Source organism: Molothrus ater, chromosome 4 (assembly GCF_012460135.2).
Source record: "Molothrus ater isolate BHLD 08-10-18 breed brown headed cowbird chromosome 4, BPBGC_Mater_1.1, whole genome shotgun sequence".
Lineage (NCBI taxonomy): Eukaryota > Metazoa > Chordata > Aves > Passeriformes > Icteridae > Molothrus > Molothrus ater.
Genome location: NC_050481.2, coordinates 16,281,674 through 16,299,031, shown reverse-complemented (window position 1 = coordinate 16,299,031; position 17,358 = coordinate 16,281,674). Strand labels below are relative to the sequence as shown.

At 38.3% G+C, this 17,358-nt stretch overlaps 1 protein-coding gene across 5 annotated transcripts in view; it reads left to right on the top strand.

Annotated features, from left to right (window-relative positions):
- MAPK10 (mitogen-activated protein kinase 10) overlaps positions 1–17,358 on the top strand; it is a 147,019-nt gene that overhangs the window by 114,000 nt on the left and 15,661 nt on the right. For all 5 annotated transcript variants that reach the window (XM_036381464.2, XM_036381462.2, XM_036381466.1 and 2 more), the window contains 2 exons: positions 8,036–8,218; positions 10,430–10,554. In XM_036381464.2, coding sequence (XP_036237357.1) covers positions 8,036–8,218; positions 10,430–10,554 — 308 coding nt within the window. The remainder of the gene's footprint in view (positions 1–8,035; positions 8,219–10,429; positions 10,555–17,358) is intronic.

Sequence of the window (17,358 nt, the reverse complement as noted above, 5' to 3'; positions counted from 1 at the left end):
AGCTCTGTTCTGCTCCCTGTCCCTGAGGGCAGTTTCCCACGGGGTCCTATTGTTCCAGACTCCTTAAACAGCTGGAAATTTGCTTTCCAAAAATTCATGGTCCTGACTTTACTCTTCACCTGACCCATATTCCTCAGGACTGCAAACTCCACCAGTGCAGGATCGCTGCAGCCCTGACAGCCTTCAGTGGATTTTAGTGGTGTCTTGTCAGTGCTGGGTTATCAGCTGGGCTCAGTGATCCTATGGGTCTTTTCCAACCTAAACAAGTCTATGATTATATGAAATTTCTCCCTGAAGTTATTAGGTATCAGTCATATCAGAGCTCTTGAAATCTTCAGCCAGTGGCAGGTGCAGCAGCAGATGTGTTTGTAGAGGAAGTTCTCCAGCCATCAACAGATTTGATGAGCTTATACTTCGGCTGAGCTGCTGAAAAAATGTTGGGCAGAGCTTCAAAGCCATATTGTGGAATTCAGGAGATAAACAGTTTTTGAGCTCAGGAAGGATAGCTGAACTTCAGAAGATAACCAACATCATTAAAGATTCTCACAGAGTTGAAACTCCTTCAGCTGAGAAGCAGTTGAGCTGAGACTCAGTGCTCAGAAAGTGAAGAACATGACCACTGTGAGATGAAGAAAATAGACAGAAATACATGTAAGCCATCAATACTCTTGAAGGACCTCTTTTTTTTAAATCCACAATTCTGGTCATTTCATTTCAACAAAAACAAAACTGTTTTTCAAGGCTCATGTTCTGAACCAATAGTTTCACCTTTGGATAGATTCTTTCCAGGCATAGAGTTAATTTACTTACAAATGTCACATCAAATTGATCTGCCTTGCTGGTGAAATACAGAGCAGAAAAATTAGTGTAGTTTCTGAAAATACTTTTCAATATACATATTTTGCCTAATAACTTTGTCAAGGTCCCATAAACCAGTGCTGCTGTATTAAGTCAGAATGATCCATAAAGTCCATCAATATCTGTACACAAGTCATTATAGCACAGGCCATAATTTTTTTTTAAAAGATGGGTTTGTACTTTTTGGATTAGTGGCAAAATTATTTTCTCAGGCATCAAAGATCTCAAAAACTGCCCTAAAGCTTTCTCTGCTTTATGCAGAAGATGCAGGGACTGTTCTGAAAACATGAGAGAACAGGTTATTGGAAACTGTTCCAGCAAACCTTCTAAGAACTAATTTTTTGTACCTTTTCTTTGTCAGGAAATCTGAGCTGATGGAAAAAGACATAGAGCCTGCAGAAATTTTGCACAGAAGTCTACTGTGGTCTTACCTGTTAAAACAAGTACAGATTTAAAGGTTACAACAGTAAGAGAAACAACATTTTGTGATTTTCAGGGTATCAGTGGCAGGTAGAAATCATAAACTCATTAGGAAAAGCAGCTTTTTGTATTTGCACAATAAATTAATTCTGCTTCAAATCTGAGATGAGAATTATACTCTATTTGAAAAGTAGTTTTTTGGTGTGTTTTTTTCTCTGAGCAATAATGCCGAATGAGCAGTGGTTCCATGGAAACAGTGCTGTTTGTGGATAAACCACCAAAAAATGAATGCCCAGGCTACAAAAATCCAATCCCAGCACTATTAAATGGATGAAAGGTTATCCATTGCCCACTTAATTTTTTCAATACCGCAATGTAACTCTTTTAGAAATGTTTGTACTAAACACAAATTGTTTGAACTTTGGCCGTGTGCTAACAGCTTATCATTTTATCTTGGAAAACCTGCCATCTGTATGTAAATACAAGGAAAATGAGAACACTTGCTCCTGTCCAATAATACAACTCAGATCATACATTTTGAAAACTGCTCTATTGCATATTTATTATATTTTCTCATGAAGGTTTTTTTATTTCTCTCTTTATTCAGCCTTTTCTCTTTGCTGACTTTCCATCCTTTGAGTGATGTGTACAGCTTCCGCTCTTGGAAGTCAGAGGAAATGTAGAGATAAAACTGATGAAAAAGTATTTGTGAGCTGAGGGTTGCTGGAGGTGGCTCAGCTGATAGGTAGAGATAGATATAGACTGATAGATACATGAATATATAGAATGTTGTATGTTGTTGTTGAATATTCTTGAACTTTGAGGCCAAAATTTGTTCTTCCTTAAACACTGGGCAATTGAGTAACTGTTAATTGTAAAAACTCACTGGTAAAGGGCAAAAGGAACTTTTGAATAATTACACAAATGAAAACACAGAATGGTTCTGTTTTCTCCTGATTCTGGAAGAGAAGCAGCCCCACAGTTTCCAGGAACCTGTTTTCTATGTTTTGGGCTTGAGGAGTCTATTCTTGATTTCTTATCCAAGTTGTTGCTGGTACACCTGAGATTCAGAAGCAAACTGAGCTCATACCAACTTCACTGACAGTAAAAACAGAAACATTTTAGGATTGTGCTGTATCAGTAAGATCCGCTTCCTAAGCCAACTCCTAGGTGATTTTTATGGCTTTTTACCTGTAACATGTTTGTGGTGTAACAGCTGTGGATGCCCCATCCCTGGAAGTGCTCAAGCACCCACCTTGGATGGGGCTTGGAGCAACCTGGCCTAGTGAAAGCTGTCCCTACCCTTGGCAGGGGACTTGGAATGAGATGATCTCTAAGGTCCCTTCCAACAATGCTTTTATGATTTGCTTGCTGCTGTGTAAGCACAGATGAGCAGCAACTGAATGAAATACCAGCCAAAAAATAGTATTTAAAAATTTTAGTTAAGGAGCCACAAATGGGCCTCCAAAATGTTAATGATGGCATCAGCACAATGAACACTGCTATCTCCTAACTCCTGAATGATCAATGGTAATCTTCTTAAGTAATTTATTTGTGCTACATGTTACTGTTATCACCACATTCTGTTATTCCATATAAATAGCAATTATTATTCTGAACAGTGCACAGTATTTTCTGTTGCAGTCTAATTTTTACAAATGCCACATTCTTCTCGAAGTGTTCACCTTGGAACAGAAAATGCTTTATAGTTACTGTCTTGTCAGATGGTAGCATTTTCAATTCCTTTTGTGTGGGGTTTTTTTGTGAACTGCGTTGGCATCAATGTGTAAATTGTGGGACTGTGGAAAAAATATGAATGTGGCACTGATGTCTCCCACAGTGAAGCTGGTTAGTGTCGTTTTTAGCAGATTTATTTTAAAAAAGAAAGGTCTAATTAAAAATGAAAAAAAAATTTGCCCTATCATCTTTGCAGTTGTTGCCACAATTTGGTGTTGAGGAGGGAACTGCAGAGCTTTTAATAGTAATTATTCTAAATTTGACAAGTTATGAGCATTAAAAAATTGCCTGAAGTGGAGCAGTTAGTTTTTGTTGGTGGAATATGCAGATTTAAGAAGAAAACAATTAGCAAGGTGGTTCCCTCAAGATTTTGAGATTGAAAAGAGATGATCTTCCCCTGTCTGCCTGTTACAAACAAAACATCCTGTGTCTGTTTTTTTTTCATTGTACCTACCTTAAGAAAAGCAAGATTTGACATGTCCTCATTCCAATGATGTCCAGAAGCAGCACATTTATCCAGAAAGAGCAAATCCTGCTCCTGCACAGCAGAGCTGGTTCAGAGGTGCTGCTGGACAGGTGGAGCAAGAGCAGCCCAGGGTGCCAGGCAGAGGAGCATGATTCCCACAGCACCACCACTGTCCAGCACAATTCCAGCAGCTCTCTTACAAACAGCATTTTGGCACAATTACTCCTGTTTCCCAAATCACAGTCCATTGATACTGCTCGAGGAGCATTTCAGAAAAAGGTTTCTCTTTCAGATGAGCAAACATGAGAGATTAAGTTATTTGTATTGCAGTACAACTGAAACATCCTAAGGCAAACAGTAACTCCTGCAAAACCTTGCTGTTGAACTTAACAAAATACAATTTTTTACTCCAAAAAAGAGTGTGATTTACACAGACACATCATGAGAAGGAAAAAGAAAAATTGTTGTGATCTTGAGGCTAGATAGGGAGACAATAATTTGTTGTCTAAATTGTTTTTTTAATTACAAGCAACTATTTTGTATACTGTAGAAATGCTTTTAATATTTTCTGATTGAGACAGAGAAGTATTGTAAATTTGCTCTTATAGCCAAACTCAATTTCCTTATAGTTGTATGGAAATTTTCAGGAATTTCATTTATCTGGGGTTTACAACTGAATGAACAAAACACTGTTTTTTAATCCATGATTTTGAACTATATTGCATCAATGCACACAGAAAAAATAAATACAGGTACACTTTCAGCCTGTGCCTCTAAATAGATGACTTTACAGTGAAATCTGATTTTTTTTTTCCAAAAGAAATGCTTTATTGTTAATTCACAATATTATTTTCCCATTAAATTTTTATGCCTTTGCTTTAGAAAACTGTCACTTAATCTGCAGTTCAGCTTTGTGTTGTTTTCCAAATAAATAGCCAAGTATTTAGAAAGCAAAGCAGAACAATCCTTAGGAGAGTATGAAGCTGAAAAGAGAAAAGGTGATGGATGAGCTTGAAGCAACCCAAGGCCTCTGTGATAAACCTCAATTCAGAAGATACTCATTTTAGATCTATTTTCTTAAATCTTTGCTATAACTCTGTGTGACCCTCTTAAAGCTACTAAATGCCATATTGTTAGTGCCAGAGGCAAGCTAATAAATGCAGGTTAGATCCCCTTCTTCTGTCTTAAATCATACAGATGCTGTTTTGAATAGTTGACACGTTTTCCTTGATCCTGCTCAGGGCAATGGACAGATGAACTGATTCAAATAGCTGTTTAGCAGACATTCCATCATTTTCCAGAGCTTTGGGTTGGAATTCTTTCCAACACTCAGTCTGTCTAACATTTGCTTAATTTCAAGTGGAAAAACAGGGTCCTCTTTTTTTTTCTTGTTCTTTAAGGGATTTTTTTCTTTTCTTTTCTTTTTTCTGGAAAACTTCTGTCAGAGTTATGTGATCACTAACTTTCAGTACCATTTTTTCAATAATATCAATAGTTACAATTTCCTATTGATTAATGTCACCTACCGTAGATTTTGATTCATATTAGGACTGTCCTGTGGTAACATTTGTTTCCTGAAGAGTTGCTGAAGCTAATGCTGACTGGCAGATAGAGAAAGCTGTTTCTTTGCTTTGATGGGTAGACCTCTGATGTTTTTCAAGACTTTTCTATAATCTCATACCACGACAAGTACAACTTCTCATCACCATGTGTATCACAGATGCATCACATGTGGTGACGGCATAAAACATTGCAGTGAAATGGAGCTGGATCAGCAGAATATAATCCAGTGGTTTTAAGGTCTAGGTAAGGGGAGAACCATTACTAGAGAGAAAATGTGTCTGTCCATCTGACTAAAACATTACCTAACTGCTTTCACTTAGCATGGTTTTGTTATTGCTGTGATCAGGACAAACACAGTCCTGAGTGCTCTATCATGTCAGTTTGTGTGTGTGTGTGTGTGTGTACATGTAAATATATCTAAGGAGAAAATGAATGTATTTTATTTTAGGGTTTTGGCAGTGTACGAACAACATAAGTCAGAAAAAATAGAGTAAAGAAGCACAATTACCCATTCAGAACATTCATTACTCAAAACCAGTCCCTGAGGTTGCTGTGACATAAAGCCTGACCTTTTGGCTCTTGGTAAGAGCAGAGCTGCAAAAGGTCCAGTGCTATCCTGCAAATCAGGTCCAGTCAAGGAGCAGGACACGGTGGCTCTGCCTGTTCCGTTTCCTTTGGCTCTGGTTCTTGCAGGGATGACTCCATCTCAACATGTCCCAGTTGTGGGTGGTAGTCTGCTTGTGTGTTGTCTCTTAGTGAGAGCCTTTCTGTCAGCTTAGAGGAAATGTGTGCAGTGGGAGCTGATCTGTTGTCTGTGGGCTTTCCTACTCCCTTCTCCGTCACCACTGAAGGTGGTTCCCATCATGTAGGCCCTTTTCCTAGGTACCCCTTTTCCTTTATTGATCATGTCTAGGGCATCTTACTACATCTTCCCCTCAGTGTGTCCAAGTCCCACATAATTCTGTGATCCCAAAGATCAGTTTTCCTTTGACCTTCACTAAATGCCTGGGAGATGGTTCACCTGCTCTGTCCAGGGGTGACCTTCTTTGAGCAAGTTCTGTGTTTGGCCCTCCCTGTTTATCAAACACTCCACTCAACATGCACAGGTAATGCTTCCAGTGATGATTTTAGAGCTTGGCATTCTCACCCATTTAGCTTCTCTTGGCACAACTAACAGCCTCTTCATTTCTGTACTCTCTGTTCTTCTCTGCAAAGCATTTGCACACTCTGTATTCTCAAGTTCCTCAGAGAACTGCTTCTGAAGCAGTTCAGCTAGCAGACACTAAGGCGTCTTGACTTGAACATAAGTTTAAAATGTCAAACCACTTTATTTTTTAATTAAATATTTAATGAAATATTCAGGCTACCCTTTGAGCAGCTGTAGTCTTAGATAACTTTACTGTTGTTGCAATTGTTTAGTTTTCTGTTGAGAAGAAGATATTTTTCATGGACAACACAAGATAAGCTACATACAACCTACAGGGGGTGTGTGTGGGAAGGGCTTTTCTATATAAATATTCATATTAGTTTAAAAAATAAGAGGTATTCAGAAAAATCTTTCCAGACTGCTCCTATTTCTAGCAACCTTTTTCAGCTGAAAATAAAACAATTTAAAACACTATTTTAGAATTCTTAAAGCATATGTTTAAGTTATTTTCATTCCTTTAAACACTTTTGATTAGTAAACCTGCAATTTTTAAATGAATTATTAGCTTTTTATTTTGTTCAAATAAGATAGTTCAGGTAAATCCAAATTAAGTCTGTCTTTACTTTCCAAGATACGTGAAAATACTGTTTTCATTTCTCTAAAATGAAATGCTTTTTGAAATCTGAAATTGCTACTGCAACCAAGAACTGGTTTTTGCTTGACTATCTTTTTCTGTTATCTGTCTTAATATTTGGAAAACTCCACACTTATGATACTGATGAAATAATAACAATACTTTTTAAAAAAGAAATCTTTGTGCTGAAATGCTTTGAATGTTTGTCTTTTAAAAACCTTTTCTTTCCAGTGTGTTCTCAGCAAAATTCCCTTCATCATATTTCTCAGCATCAGTGTACCCACAGCTGCATGTAACCTCCTTTGTTTTTCCCCATGTAATCATCAGATTCTTAGCTCTGTGAATTAGTGTGATGTAGAGATGCTACTGATAATTTGCTTTTTTGTTGGCACAGTCAATCTTGTTCTGAACGTGGCTGAAAGAGCTACATAACACCCATCAGGTGCCTAAATGTTAGCACAAGAAATCTAAAATATCAACACCTCAAGAATAAAAAAGATCAGTTGGAAAAGCCTGTAATACACTTTGTTTTTAGGCATTAGAGCCTGTTTCCCATTAGCCAGTATTAGATTAGCAAGGTAGCTGTCACTTTCTCAGTTAAAGAGAAACATCTGTCTACACCTGTGCATCATTTGTCAATAGAAAATAACTCCCAGTGTGTTCTTACAAAATCAAACAAATTGTTTTTGAGGGGTTGCTGGTTGGCTGGTATTGGAAAAATTAGCATTAGTGAAGTTATTGGAGAGAGTAAAGTGCAAAGCAGATGAGTGGAAGATTTTTGTCCTATGCAGAGCTTCTTTAAACCAGCTGGGTCTCCCTCTCCACAGACTGAGTAGGGAGGCAGGTGCACATGTTGTTCTTCCAAGCTGAAGTAGTGACAATTATCTGCATGTAAAAAAAGGGAGTGCAAGTCACTGCATTTCAAGTTTAAAAAAAAGAGGTAACAAGTGTAGATGCAAAGAGAAGAATCTGTGTGTTGTTCTGTAGTGTTCATGGTTTTAGAACTGCACAATGTCCTGAAGTTGTGTGTAAGAGTTTTTCCCTTTGCAGGCTGTTGGACCTGGAGGAATAGTGAGAAGGAAAAATAGTGAGTGTAAAGATGTTATGAGGAGAGTGAAATACCTCTGAGGATTCTCAGAGAACACAAGCAGAAATGTCAGGAGGCTACGTGGGGGTTTGCATTTTGTTTCCCTTAACTACTGCTGTTCAGATATTGATCAGTGGAATAAAGTTATTGAGCAGCTGGGAACACCGTGTCCAGAATTCATGAAGAAGCTGCAGCCAACAGTACGGAACTACGTCGAGAACAGACCCAAGTACGCTGGCCTCACTTTCCCCAAACTTTTTCCAGACTCTCTCTTCCCAGCAGACTCAGAACACAACAAACTCAAAGGTATGTCTGAAAAAGGGTCTTGGTTCATATGCAACAGCTGCAGTGGAATGAAGGCTTTTCCAATTTTTCTTCTCTCTAGTTGCACTCCATTTAAGGGAGTTAGTTGCAGACCAGTGACTGCATGGGCTTTGTTCAGCTGAGAGGCAGGCTTTGGAAATGATTTTTGGGGATCCTGGTGACTGGGAGCCAAGGGAACATAACCACTAATGCACTGAGAATATTCCCATGGTGTTCTATGTGATGATCCTGTGCTGCAAGGAATTGAGGTGTTCCTTTATTCTTTTTCTCGAACTTTTAACACAACAGAGCAATTGAACTTCCATTGGGAGATTTCAGGACTTGCACTGTTTTTTTTTAAGTGAAAAATACCAGTTCAGCCAAATGCCTGCCTCATAGCTCTACCTTTACTAGAAAATACAAATATATTATCAACATCAGCCAAAATGAAGTAGCCAAGGTTTAGTATCCTCTGGGGTGGATTTCTCCTTTTGAAAAATCCTGTGGGATATGCGAAGTAGAAAACGAACTAATAACCCCCTGTAGAAGAAAAATTGCCATGATTTTAATCATATATTGAAGTATTTTTTTCACTTGAATGGGGCATTAACCTCCAATGGAAAAGAGTGATTATTGTGTGTTTAGTAGGCAGCCCTGGAGCCCCTGCAGACCTGTGCTGTGTACTGGCTCTGCACCATTCCAGTCTTGGAGGCACTCACCACACTGGCATTTAATGGTTTTCAATTGCTTGCAATTTGCATGTCATTACACGACCCAGAATTTTCTTCCAGTTAGCAACTGCTTCATAGCCCAGCTGCTGTCCTGGCTCTGGGAGTAAGGGGAGAGGTCTGGGCAGATGCTTTTGGATACACAGAATTTTATACTCCTACCACAACACAACTGAATAATGGAATTTTCCTGCATTTGCAGCTAATGAATAAAAATGACTGTCAAACAGTGCTGTTATCTTTTGGGTACAGAAAGCATCTTTTGGGTACAATTGAGCATCCTGAATGCCAGTTTTGAAGATATAGCCACGAAGCGAGAAACAGTGCATTCAGGAATCCCTACTTGTGCAGCATTGTATCATCTCATGCTCTGCCTAAATATAATGTAATATTAGTGGTTTAATTAGATACTCATCCATGTATGATGAGATACCTAATAATATCTTTGCACTTACTGCTCTTTGCAACTTTTTTCCTTTCATTGTCTTTTTCACTTACACAGCAAATAATTTTGAGCATCCAAGACCTTAGAACACTACATATTAATAATACCAATAATAACAGAAATATATGTTGATATAATTTTTTTGTGTGGGTTAAGATGGTATTATATTTTTTACAAACTCCAACTAGGAAAAATCCATTTGGGTAATATAAAGCTGAGGTTGTGGCTTTGTTTTCCACAGGCAAACAGGCATTTTTTGCCTGATCAGGCATTGTTTGCCTGATGGGCACAATGGAATATATTATCAGGTAAAATAAATCAATGCTGCAATGTAAAATTTAATGTTTGTGTGTATATATATATATATATATATGTATGTATGTATGTATGTATGTATATGTAGTGCAGGATGATGTGCACCACTAATTTAAATTTCATTATGCAGGACAAACAAGATTCAAGCAGTTCCAAACACTTCCATACCCCAAGGCTATGGATTTGAAATTATTGCTTCTAAGGGGATGCCTTAAGATTAGCCTAATCTCTATGCCTCATTAAAATGTTTAATGCCTCACAGCAGGTTAAGTGAGAAACTTTAAAACATCCATAGAAGTGTGGATGTTTTTCTGAGTAGTTTAAGAGTGCCTGTAAGTTTTAGGCTTTGATTTAGTAATGCCATGATTTTAGACTATATGTGAACTTTTGTACTGTGATCCTGCTAATAATCACTGACACATCAAGCATGGTTTTTTTAGGGTATTATTCATCTCTCTGTGTGGAATCTGCACATATGTAAAATGTCATTAAAGCTTGTTAGGGAACTTAGGGTGTCAGCCCTGATTTTGGCACCTTTCTAATGAATCAGACCTAAAATTATTGCTGAAGAGCTCTTGCTGTGAGGAGGTAGGGGAGCAGAGGTACATACACAACCAGTCTCTCAAAGGGTTGTGCCACTGCTCTTTTCCTACCCCTACTAAGGCTTCTCTGGAGGCAGAGGTTGTTTTGTACTAACTCTGTGTTTCTCTGCTTCCCTTGTTCCAGCCAGCCAAGCCAGGGACCTCTTATCAAAGATGTTGGTCATTGACCCGGCCAAGAGGATATCAGTAGATGAAGCCTTACAGCATCCATACATTAACGTCTGGTACGACCCAGCAGAGGTGGAGGCGGTAAGTGAGGCAGCACTGCTCCCTTCAGCGTGCCAAGCACAACTGGGATTCAGGGATTCCTGCTGCTTTACAGCAGCACAGCAATGAGCATGCTGGAGAGAAACAATGCTGCGACTGCAGTGGTCTGGGGAGTGATGTGAAATGAGATCTGTAGGGACAGGATGTCTCTTTTTATTACATTAACTGATAATAGATGGGAGGAACAAAAACACTTCAAGCATATGAAGCCATTTTCTGCTTTCTTCTAGAAAGGATTTTGAATCCACAAGCTCACCTATTCAGCTATAGATCTCAATCTGGCAAAAGATACTATCTTTCCTTCCCAACCTTTCCCTGTGGAAGACAGCAAACATCACTTTTTATGTCTGTGTTCAAGGATATATGTAGAGAGGAAGAAAATTAAGCAAAAAAATAGTTGGAATTCTGAAAAAAAAAACAAAACCCTGAAGTCAGAATTCAGAAAAATCCTAGCAGGACATAAATTTTTCCATAAAATGAAGGAGGGGCACAGGTGTTTTCCTGGGCTATGGTTCAATGTACAGTATCATATACACTGTGTGCAAACAGGAATGGATTTTTTCTTATAATCCTGTCATGCTCTAGACACCTCTCTAAGCCTTGGTGAGGCTGCTGTTAACAGGGATAAGTGCAATCTGTCAGCACTTCAGTGGCATGGTATAAAAGGTATGGTATAATGGGTGCAGGTGTAAATTCAGAGAGGTTCTCTGTAATACCCTGTATGAAATGAATGAAAACAGGTTCAGAAATCTGATTTAGCCACCATAGGAAATGAAGACCTAGTAAAATTAAATCACTGCTGTTTAGTGACATGCTCCAATTCAGTCTGTGTTCTTAAAAGTGCAGTAAACTTCTAAAGTAAATGGAATGTTCAAACCCCCATCAAATTTCCAGCACATGAGATTTTTTCTGAGTATGTTATTTTGGAGTACTTTATAGGGCTTCATTTTGCCACTCTCATTTTCAGAGGGAAAGTTAAATTGGAAGACTTTCTTTTCATAATGAACAGTTTATTAAATTATGAATATCCATCTGTTCATGCTGACACACCTTCAGTGGTTAGTTATAAGTCATTTACTAATTATTTTCTGGAGAAAAAAAATACATTGTGGGATATTGGTGGTTTTCTGTTCTTGCTCAGAAGGGTGTTCTCCAGCAAGCACTCCACTGAGATATCTGCCCTGCTACAGTTGCAGAAGAGTTAGGATCAAATTCAGTAAATATTTCCTAAAGCCATGGGCAATAGGGAGATGACTCATCTCATGTATTTTTGTTAGATCTTGCCAAATTTATAGCAGAGATGGAACTTAAAAGACATCTAGAAACATCCAACAAATTAGCTGTTTGAGAGGTAGATACTTTTGCTTATTCACTTAATAATCTGACTCTGTAAATTTGACTATACTGAATAAAACCAAAGAAGTTATAATAGGGTACAACTGAACAAAGAAAGTAGTCTCTGAATGACATTTCAAGGCCTAAAAATGGCCATGTGGCTCATTAATGTTGAATTTGCAGCATGATGAGACTCTATGAGACAATCCTGCTTTTTCAAAGAGTGCCCTGCAAATGTGCAGCCAGGGAACCTGACAATAAAGCAGTGGGAAAATTAGTGACAGAGTTATGCTTAGTCACTTGCATAATGCTTAACTTCCCATATTTTTTCTGGTTTCCCCACTGGGATTTAGAAGCCTGCAGTGTGTTGCACCTGCCCATGTTCAATGCTCTCTTTTTTTTGGTAATACTTTATAAGCACTTTTACTCAGAAGTTTTTCATCATGTAGCTAAAGGTTTAGTAGTGGACTGTTTTGGGATTTTTTAAGTTCTCTTCCTATACTGTGATATGAGACAGGATTCCTCCCACTATCAGTAATCGTGTACAGTAGGGATAACAGAAATTAGGATACAGAGGTATTAAACAAGATGACATTTTCAGCCAGTGTAGCACTGGGGAGGGGGGAATTAGGTAACTTCTGCTGTCTAGTTAGATTCCTCCTTCTCCCCAGTAAATGACTTCATCAAAAGCAGCCAGGAATCTGTTGTACAGTGTCCATTTCATTCAGGAGCATGAGAGGATAGGTAACTGGAAGCATTTAATGTGACAGGAATTTTGAAGTGAGCTGTTGCAGCATTGTTAAATGTCAGCATGTGCTGGAGTAGACAATGCAGAGCACTGAACCCAGCTCAGGGAATAAGCAGAGAATTTGGTGTCAAAGTTTAACCTGGAGGTAACAACCCTCTGTGTCTGCTCAGATTTACAGCATTATAAATGTGAGGGAAACAGATAAAACAGCCCTACCCAGTGAAAAAGCAGACTAGTGAGACAGTTGCAGTCCCTTTTTATAAGTCTATTATAAGATTATGGTCTTTCAGAGACTGTGTGTGGGCAATAAAACTATTATGTCTTGTTCTAATGGGCAAACACTGTGCACAAATGGGAAGTGCTGGGAATGCAATACCCTTTCTCCCACAATGTGTCACAGCATTAAACTCTTCTGGGTGGCCCTAAATGCCAAGTGTGATTCTCTGACCCAGAGAGGAAGATGAGCTGTTATTAGATGTGGGACTTGCTATTCACCAGCCACAGGAGGTTACTCAAACAGTGCTGGGGCCCTCCCACAGAATTTCTTCATGAAACAAACACAGCCAAAGCCCTCAACAGCTCTGAAACAGCATCATACTCACTGCTAGAACAGGCCTTGCACAGGTTTGGAGCTTACCTGTGGATTTTGGATTTACAGGGAATTCTTAGGTCTAACATAGGTAGTTTGCCAGGTTCTTTTAAGCACACACAGCTTGCCACAGTATCTCTGATTAAAAAGTCACAGCGTTAGGTTCTCCAGAGCATACACCATTGTTCTGAAATGATTCTGAATAGCATTACAGTTAAGGTAATTCCTGTATTCAGCCAATAACAACTAAAACCTGTTTTTAAAAAATAGGAGAACATGCAAAACATGAACAGGAGAACATGTATGGCTTGGGTTGGGTGGCATTCCCAGATGTTGAAATCTGTTATCTATCTTCACTAATTTAAATGTAGGGAAACAAGAGTTCACAGGGCAAAAGTATTATTTACTAATACTATGCAGGAAATCTACTGTAAAATCAGAATAGGAACTTACAGAACTTGCTTTTCTGTTTTATTCTTTAGTTCAAGACTCTCCTGGAAGTCTCTTTTTTTTTCAGCAACTGTCTCAGATCCACTTTTAAACAAATAATATGTCTATTACTTTGATGTGAGGATATTTACCTATACAACAGCATTTGGACAATTATGTGAATAAATGACACACATGATATCTATTCTTCCTCCAATTGCTCTGTTTTATGGAAAGAAGAGGTTTCCAATATCTCTTGCCTCTACATGCAGACTCTCCTGTTTATTGTAGATTATCTCAGTATCTCCCTGATGACGTATTAGCTTCTCCATTTTCCTGTCTGAAAATGCTCTGCTTGAGACTGTTTTCAATTACCCAGCTGCGGTTTTTTTTTTTTTTTTTGAAGCTGCTATACATTCTCATCCTTCACTGAGATGATTTGTGAGTAAATCCCAAATCTGGTATTTAATTTTTCATATCTACCCTAATGTTTATACCTATTTGCAGGTCACTGGGTTTTATCCCCAAATGATCAAATTGTGAAAAAAATGGATTCCTACACATTGCTTTAGCACAGTAAAGTTCTTTATTTTCTTATTGATATATTCAAAGAGACCATTCATGTTGTATTGGATTCCATTTTGGAACCTTTTGAATGTACGTGTGATGTCATATTGATTCCTACTTGGGAAAACTTGTTCCATTTCATGGGAACAAATCCAGAAGCAAAATTTGCTGTATTATTATGTCATGTTTCTGTTAACTGGTTTCAAAATTTGTCTTGAACTTTCCTGTACCTGCAGTTACTTTTTGTTGTCTGATCTGTGCCATCCATTAGAAGAGAGATTTCTATGAAACTGAAACATCAGGTGTTAAAAATATTCCTTTCAAGCATTCCTCTATGTTTGACAGTATTTTACAGCAGTGGTAGATTTTGTAGGGTTTTATTCACTGTAACTCATACAGCTTCCATTCCTGGTTTTATTTTTACAGGATTTATATTTCACTGGAGTATTTCTGCATCTAGAACTATCCACAGGGGGCTGAGTTGTGAATTATCATTCATTTTTCTGTGCATGCCAGTCTGGGTGTTACTGTCTATTAGTGTGATGCTGTTTCCAGTGTTGCTAATGAAAAAAACTTGATTTATGGTTCTCAGTCTGAGGGTCCAGGACAGAAACTGCTGCTGTATTGTCTTAGCCCTATATAAACTATCTATGACCAGCTCTTAAATTCAATTTTTTAAAACTACTTTATCACAATTAAAAAAAAAAAAAAAACAAAAACACATCACCCACCTCTTATTTTACCTGTGAGTGCTAAGCATCCATTATGATGGAGGAGCACTTTGGAGAGCTCTGTGACCTTGGCATACACACTTCAAAGAAGGTGTCACCTTCACTACATGACATAAGCAAGGCTGTCAGGTTGTGCATCATTTCTGCTGTTCTTTTCTCTTGCTCAGCTCTGTATGTGTAGATGTTGTATAGAAAGTCTTCAATGAGCTTCCACATTTTTTAGCACTCAGTTACAGGGCTTGGTTTTCTGCTCAGAGATTGATGGTGTGCATCTGTTGTCTCACAAAAGAAGTGTGCAGCTCTGCTTTGTGCACAAGCACAGACATTTCCTCTAGTCAACAACATCTATCTGTTCATTGCTGATTGATTACGGAAGCTGAACACAGCTTCTGCAAAAATCTCTGTTAATGGCAGTGAGGAGGAGTGGTTAGAGAAGAAAGAGGCATTTCTTTTCTTCTTTTTCCTTTTTGAACCAAACTTAATCTTTTTCCAGCTTGCTTGTTGTATCTTCAAGCTGTTCAGTCATCTGTGTGTAGCCCAGTAATCTTGACTCCTGCTGCATGGCATCCTTATGGTCCAGCTGTTCAGAAATAGCTCTGTCTACAATTTCCTTGATGCACATAATGTGTGGAGTTTTCCAAAAGCCTCTGCACAAACTCCAAGGAACAAATGGGCCCAGAGTCATCTCTTCTTCCATATCCATAGCTGAGATCATCCCTAGGCCACTGTGTAATCCCTTGGCAATACAGGGTGAAATCCCCAGCACTTTGTAAATAAAGAGATATCAGACCTCTGGTGACAAGCACACTGGTGTACTTGGGCTTGCACTGGAAAAATAAATATATGAATGGTATCTGTAACACAATTTAGGTTGCAGCAAAGCACCAAGGAATTTTTGTATTCATTTGTTATAAGGATCTAAGCTGTTTAATAAAATGTTTAACCTCACACCATTAATTTTTGCATCCTCCAGTCCCTCTTTTATCTGCATTATCTTACTAATTCCATTGCTGCCTCGTTGTGCTACTCCACAGCCACTGCCCCAGACCCTGCAATTCTGGGAAGAGATGCAGACTCAGGCCTTGCTCTGCCAAGCTTTCTAAAAACAGCTCATCCCAAGGTCTCCACTGTGCTGGCACTAGCTCTGCAGAGGCAGGGACAGAGATGGCAGGATTTGCTGGAGTGTGGGCTCCAGCTCATTCCCATTGCTTTCTAGCAGTGGCATACAAACCAATCTGTGTTGCTTTGGGAAAATGAGAATACTTTGGTTTCAACATAAGTTTTGGTTTTTTCTCTAGTGAAAATCCTCCCCTCTCTGAATATTAAAATGGTATTTAACAAATCCAGTAGTCTCCTGCTGTTTATCTGACAACATAAACCCCCCTTGTCTTTTGTGTATTTTGCTTTTTGTGTTGTTTTTTCATTGGTTTTGCTTATTTATTTGTTTGCTTTGCTTTTTTTTTTTTCAGAAAGAGACCAATGTGGATATTTTCTGTTGGGTTTTTTTTTAATTTTTATTATGTCCAATTAATGTTATACTTATTGAAAAATGTTTTGAAAATCAATTTGTAAAATGGAAAAGCCAAGACCCATCGAAACAACAGGGGAGTGTTTTAGTACCTATAAGAAAAATATAATTCATTCTTTGCTTCTGTATCCAAAAATAGATTCTATTCTTTGTTATTGTTGCCAATGCAACTGCTTGCAAATCAATCTCTTTTGGGAGAAAATGGCTGCCTTAAACTGAAGCTAGATGCTGCCACCCATAGGATTGTTCCACACTCTGCCTTGATTTGATGTTACTTGAACTTGGTGCTTTTTCTGAGACTTAAAGAATTACAGAATCCACTAGGTTGGAAAAGACCTTGGAGATCATCAAGTCCAACCTATGACTTAACAGCACCTTATCAGCCAAACCATGGCACTGAGTTCCATATCCAGTCTTTTTTTAAACACCAAAAAAAGTGAACTAGGTACCTCTCATTTCGCATGTGCAGTATGAAGGATTTACAAGAATGCCTATAACACTGCAACTGCACCCATATGGAAAGTTAATGATTATGAACTCAGTCATTTTCTAAGATGTTTGATTTAGGTAGCAAAGTCAGTTTTAGGCAAAGCTTTGCACCAAGACTAAAATCAGGTGCCCAAGAGGATGTAGGTTTGGCAGCTGCTCTGATTGGTCCATTGCTGAGACAATACTTTTTTATTACCTTTAAAAACCTCCTCCAACTAATTTTAGAAATTGTTTTTTTAAAAAGCCACAAAACAAACAAGTTAGCAGAAAAGGGGTGGTCAGCATGGGAAGGATTACAATCTATTGGTAACAGTGTGCTAAGTTTGTGGTTCTCCTATGAAGTAATGAGAATTGTGGGAAAGTAAATTCT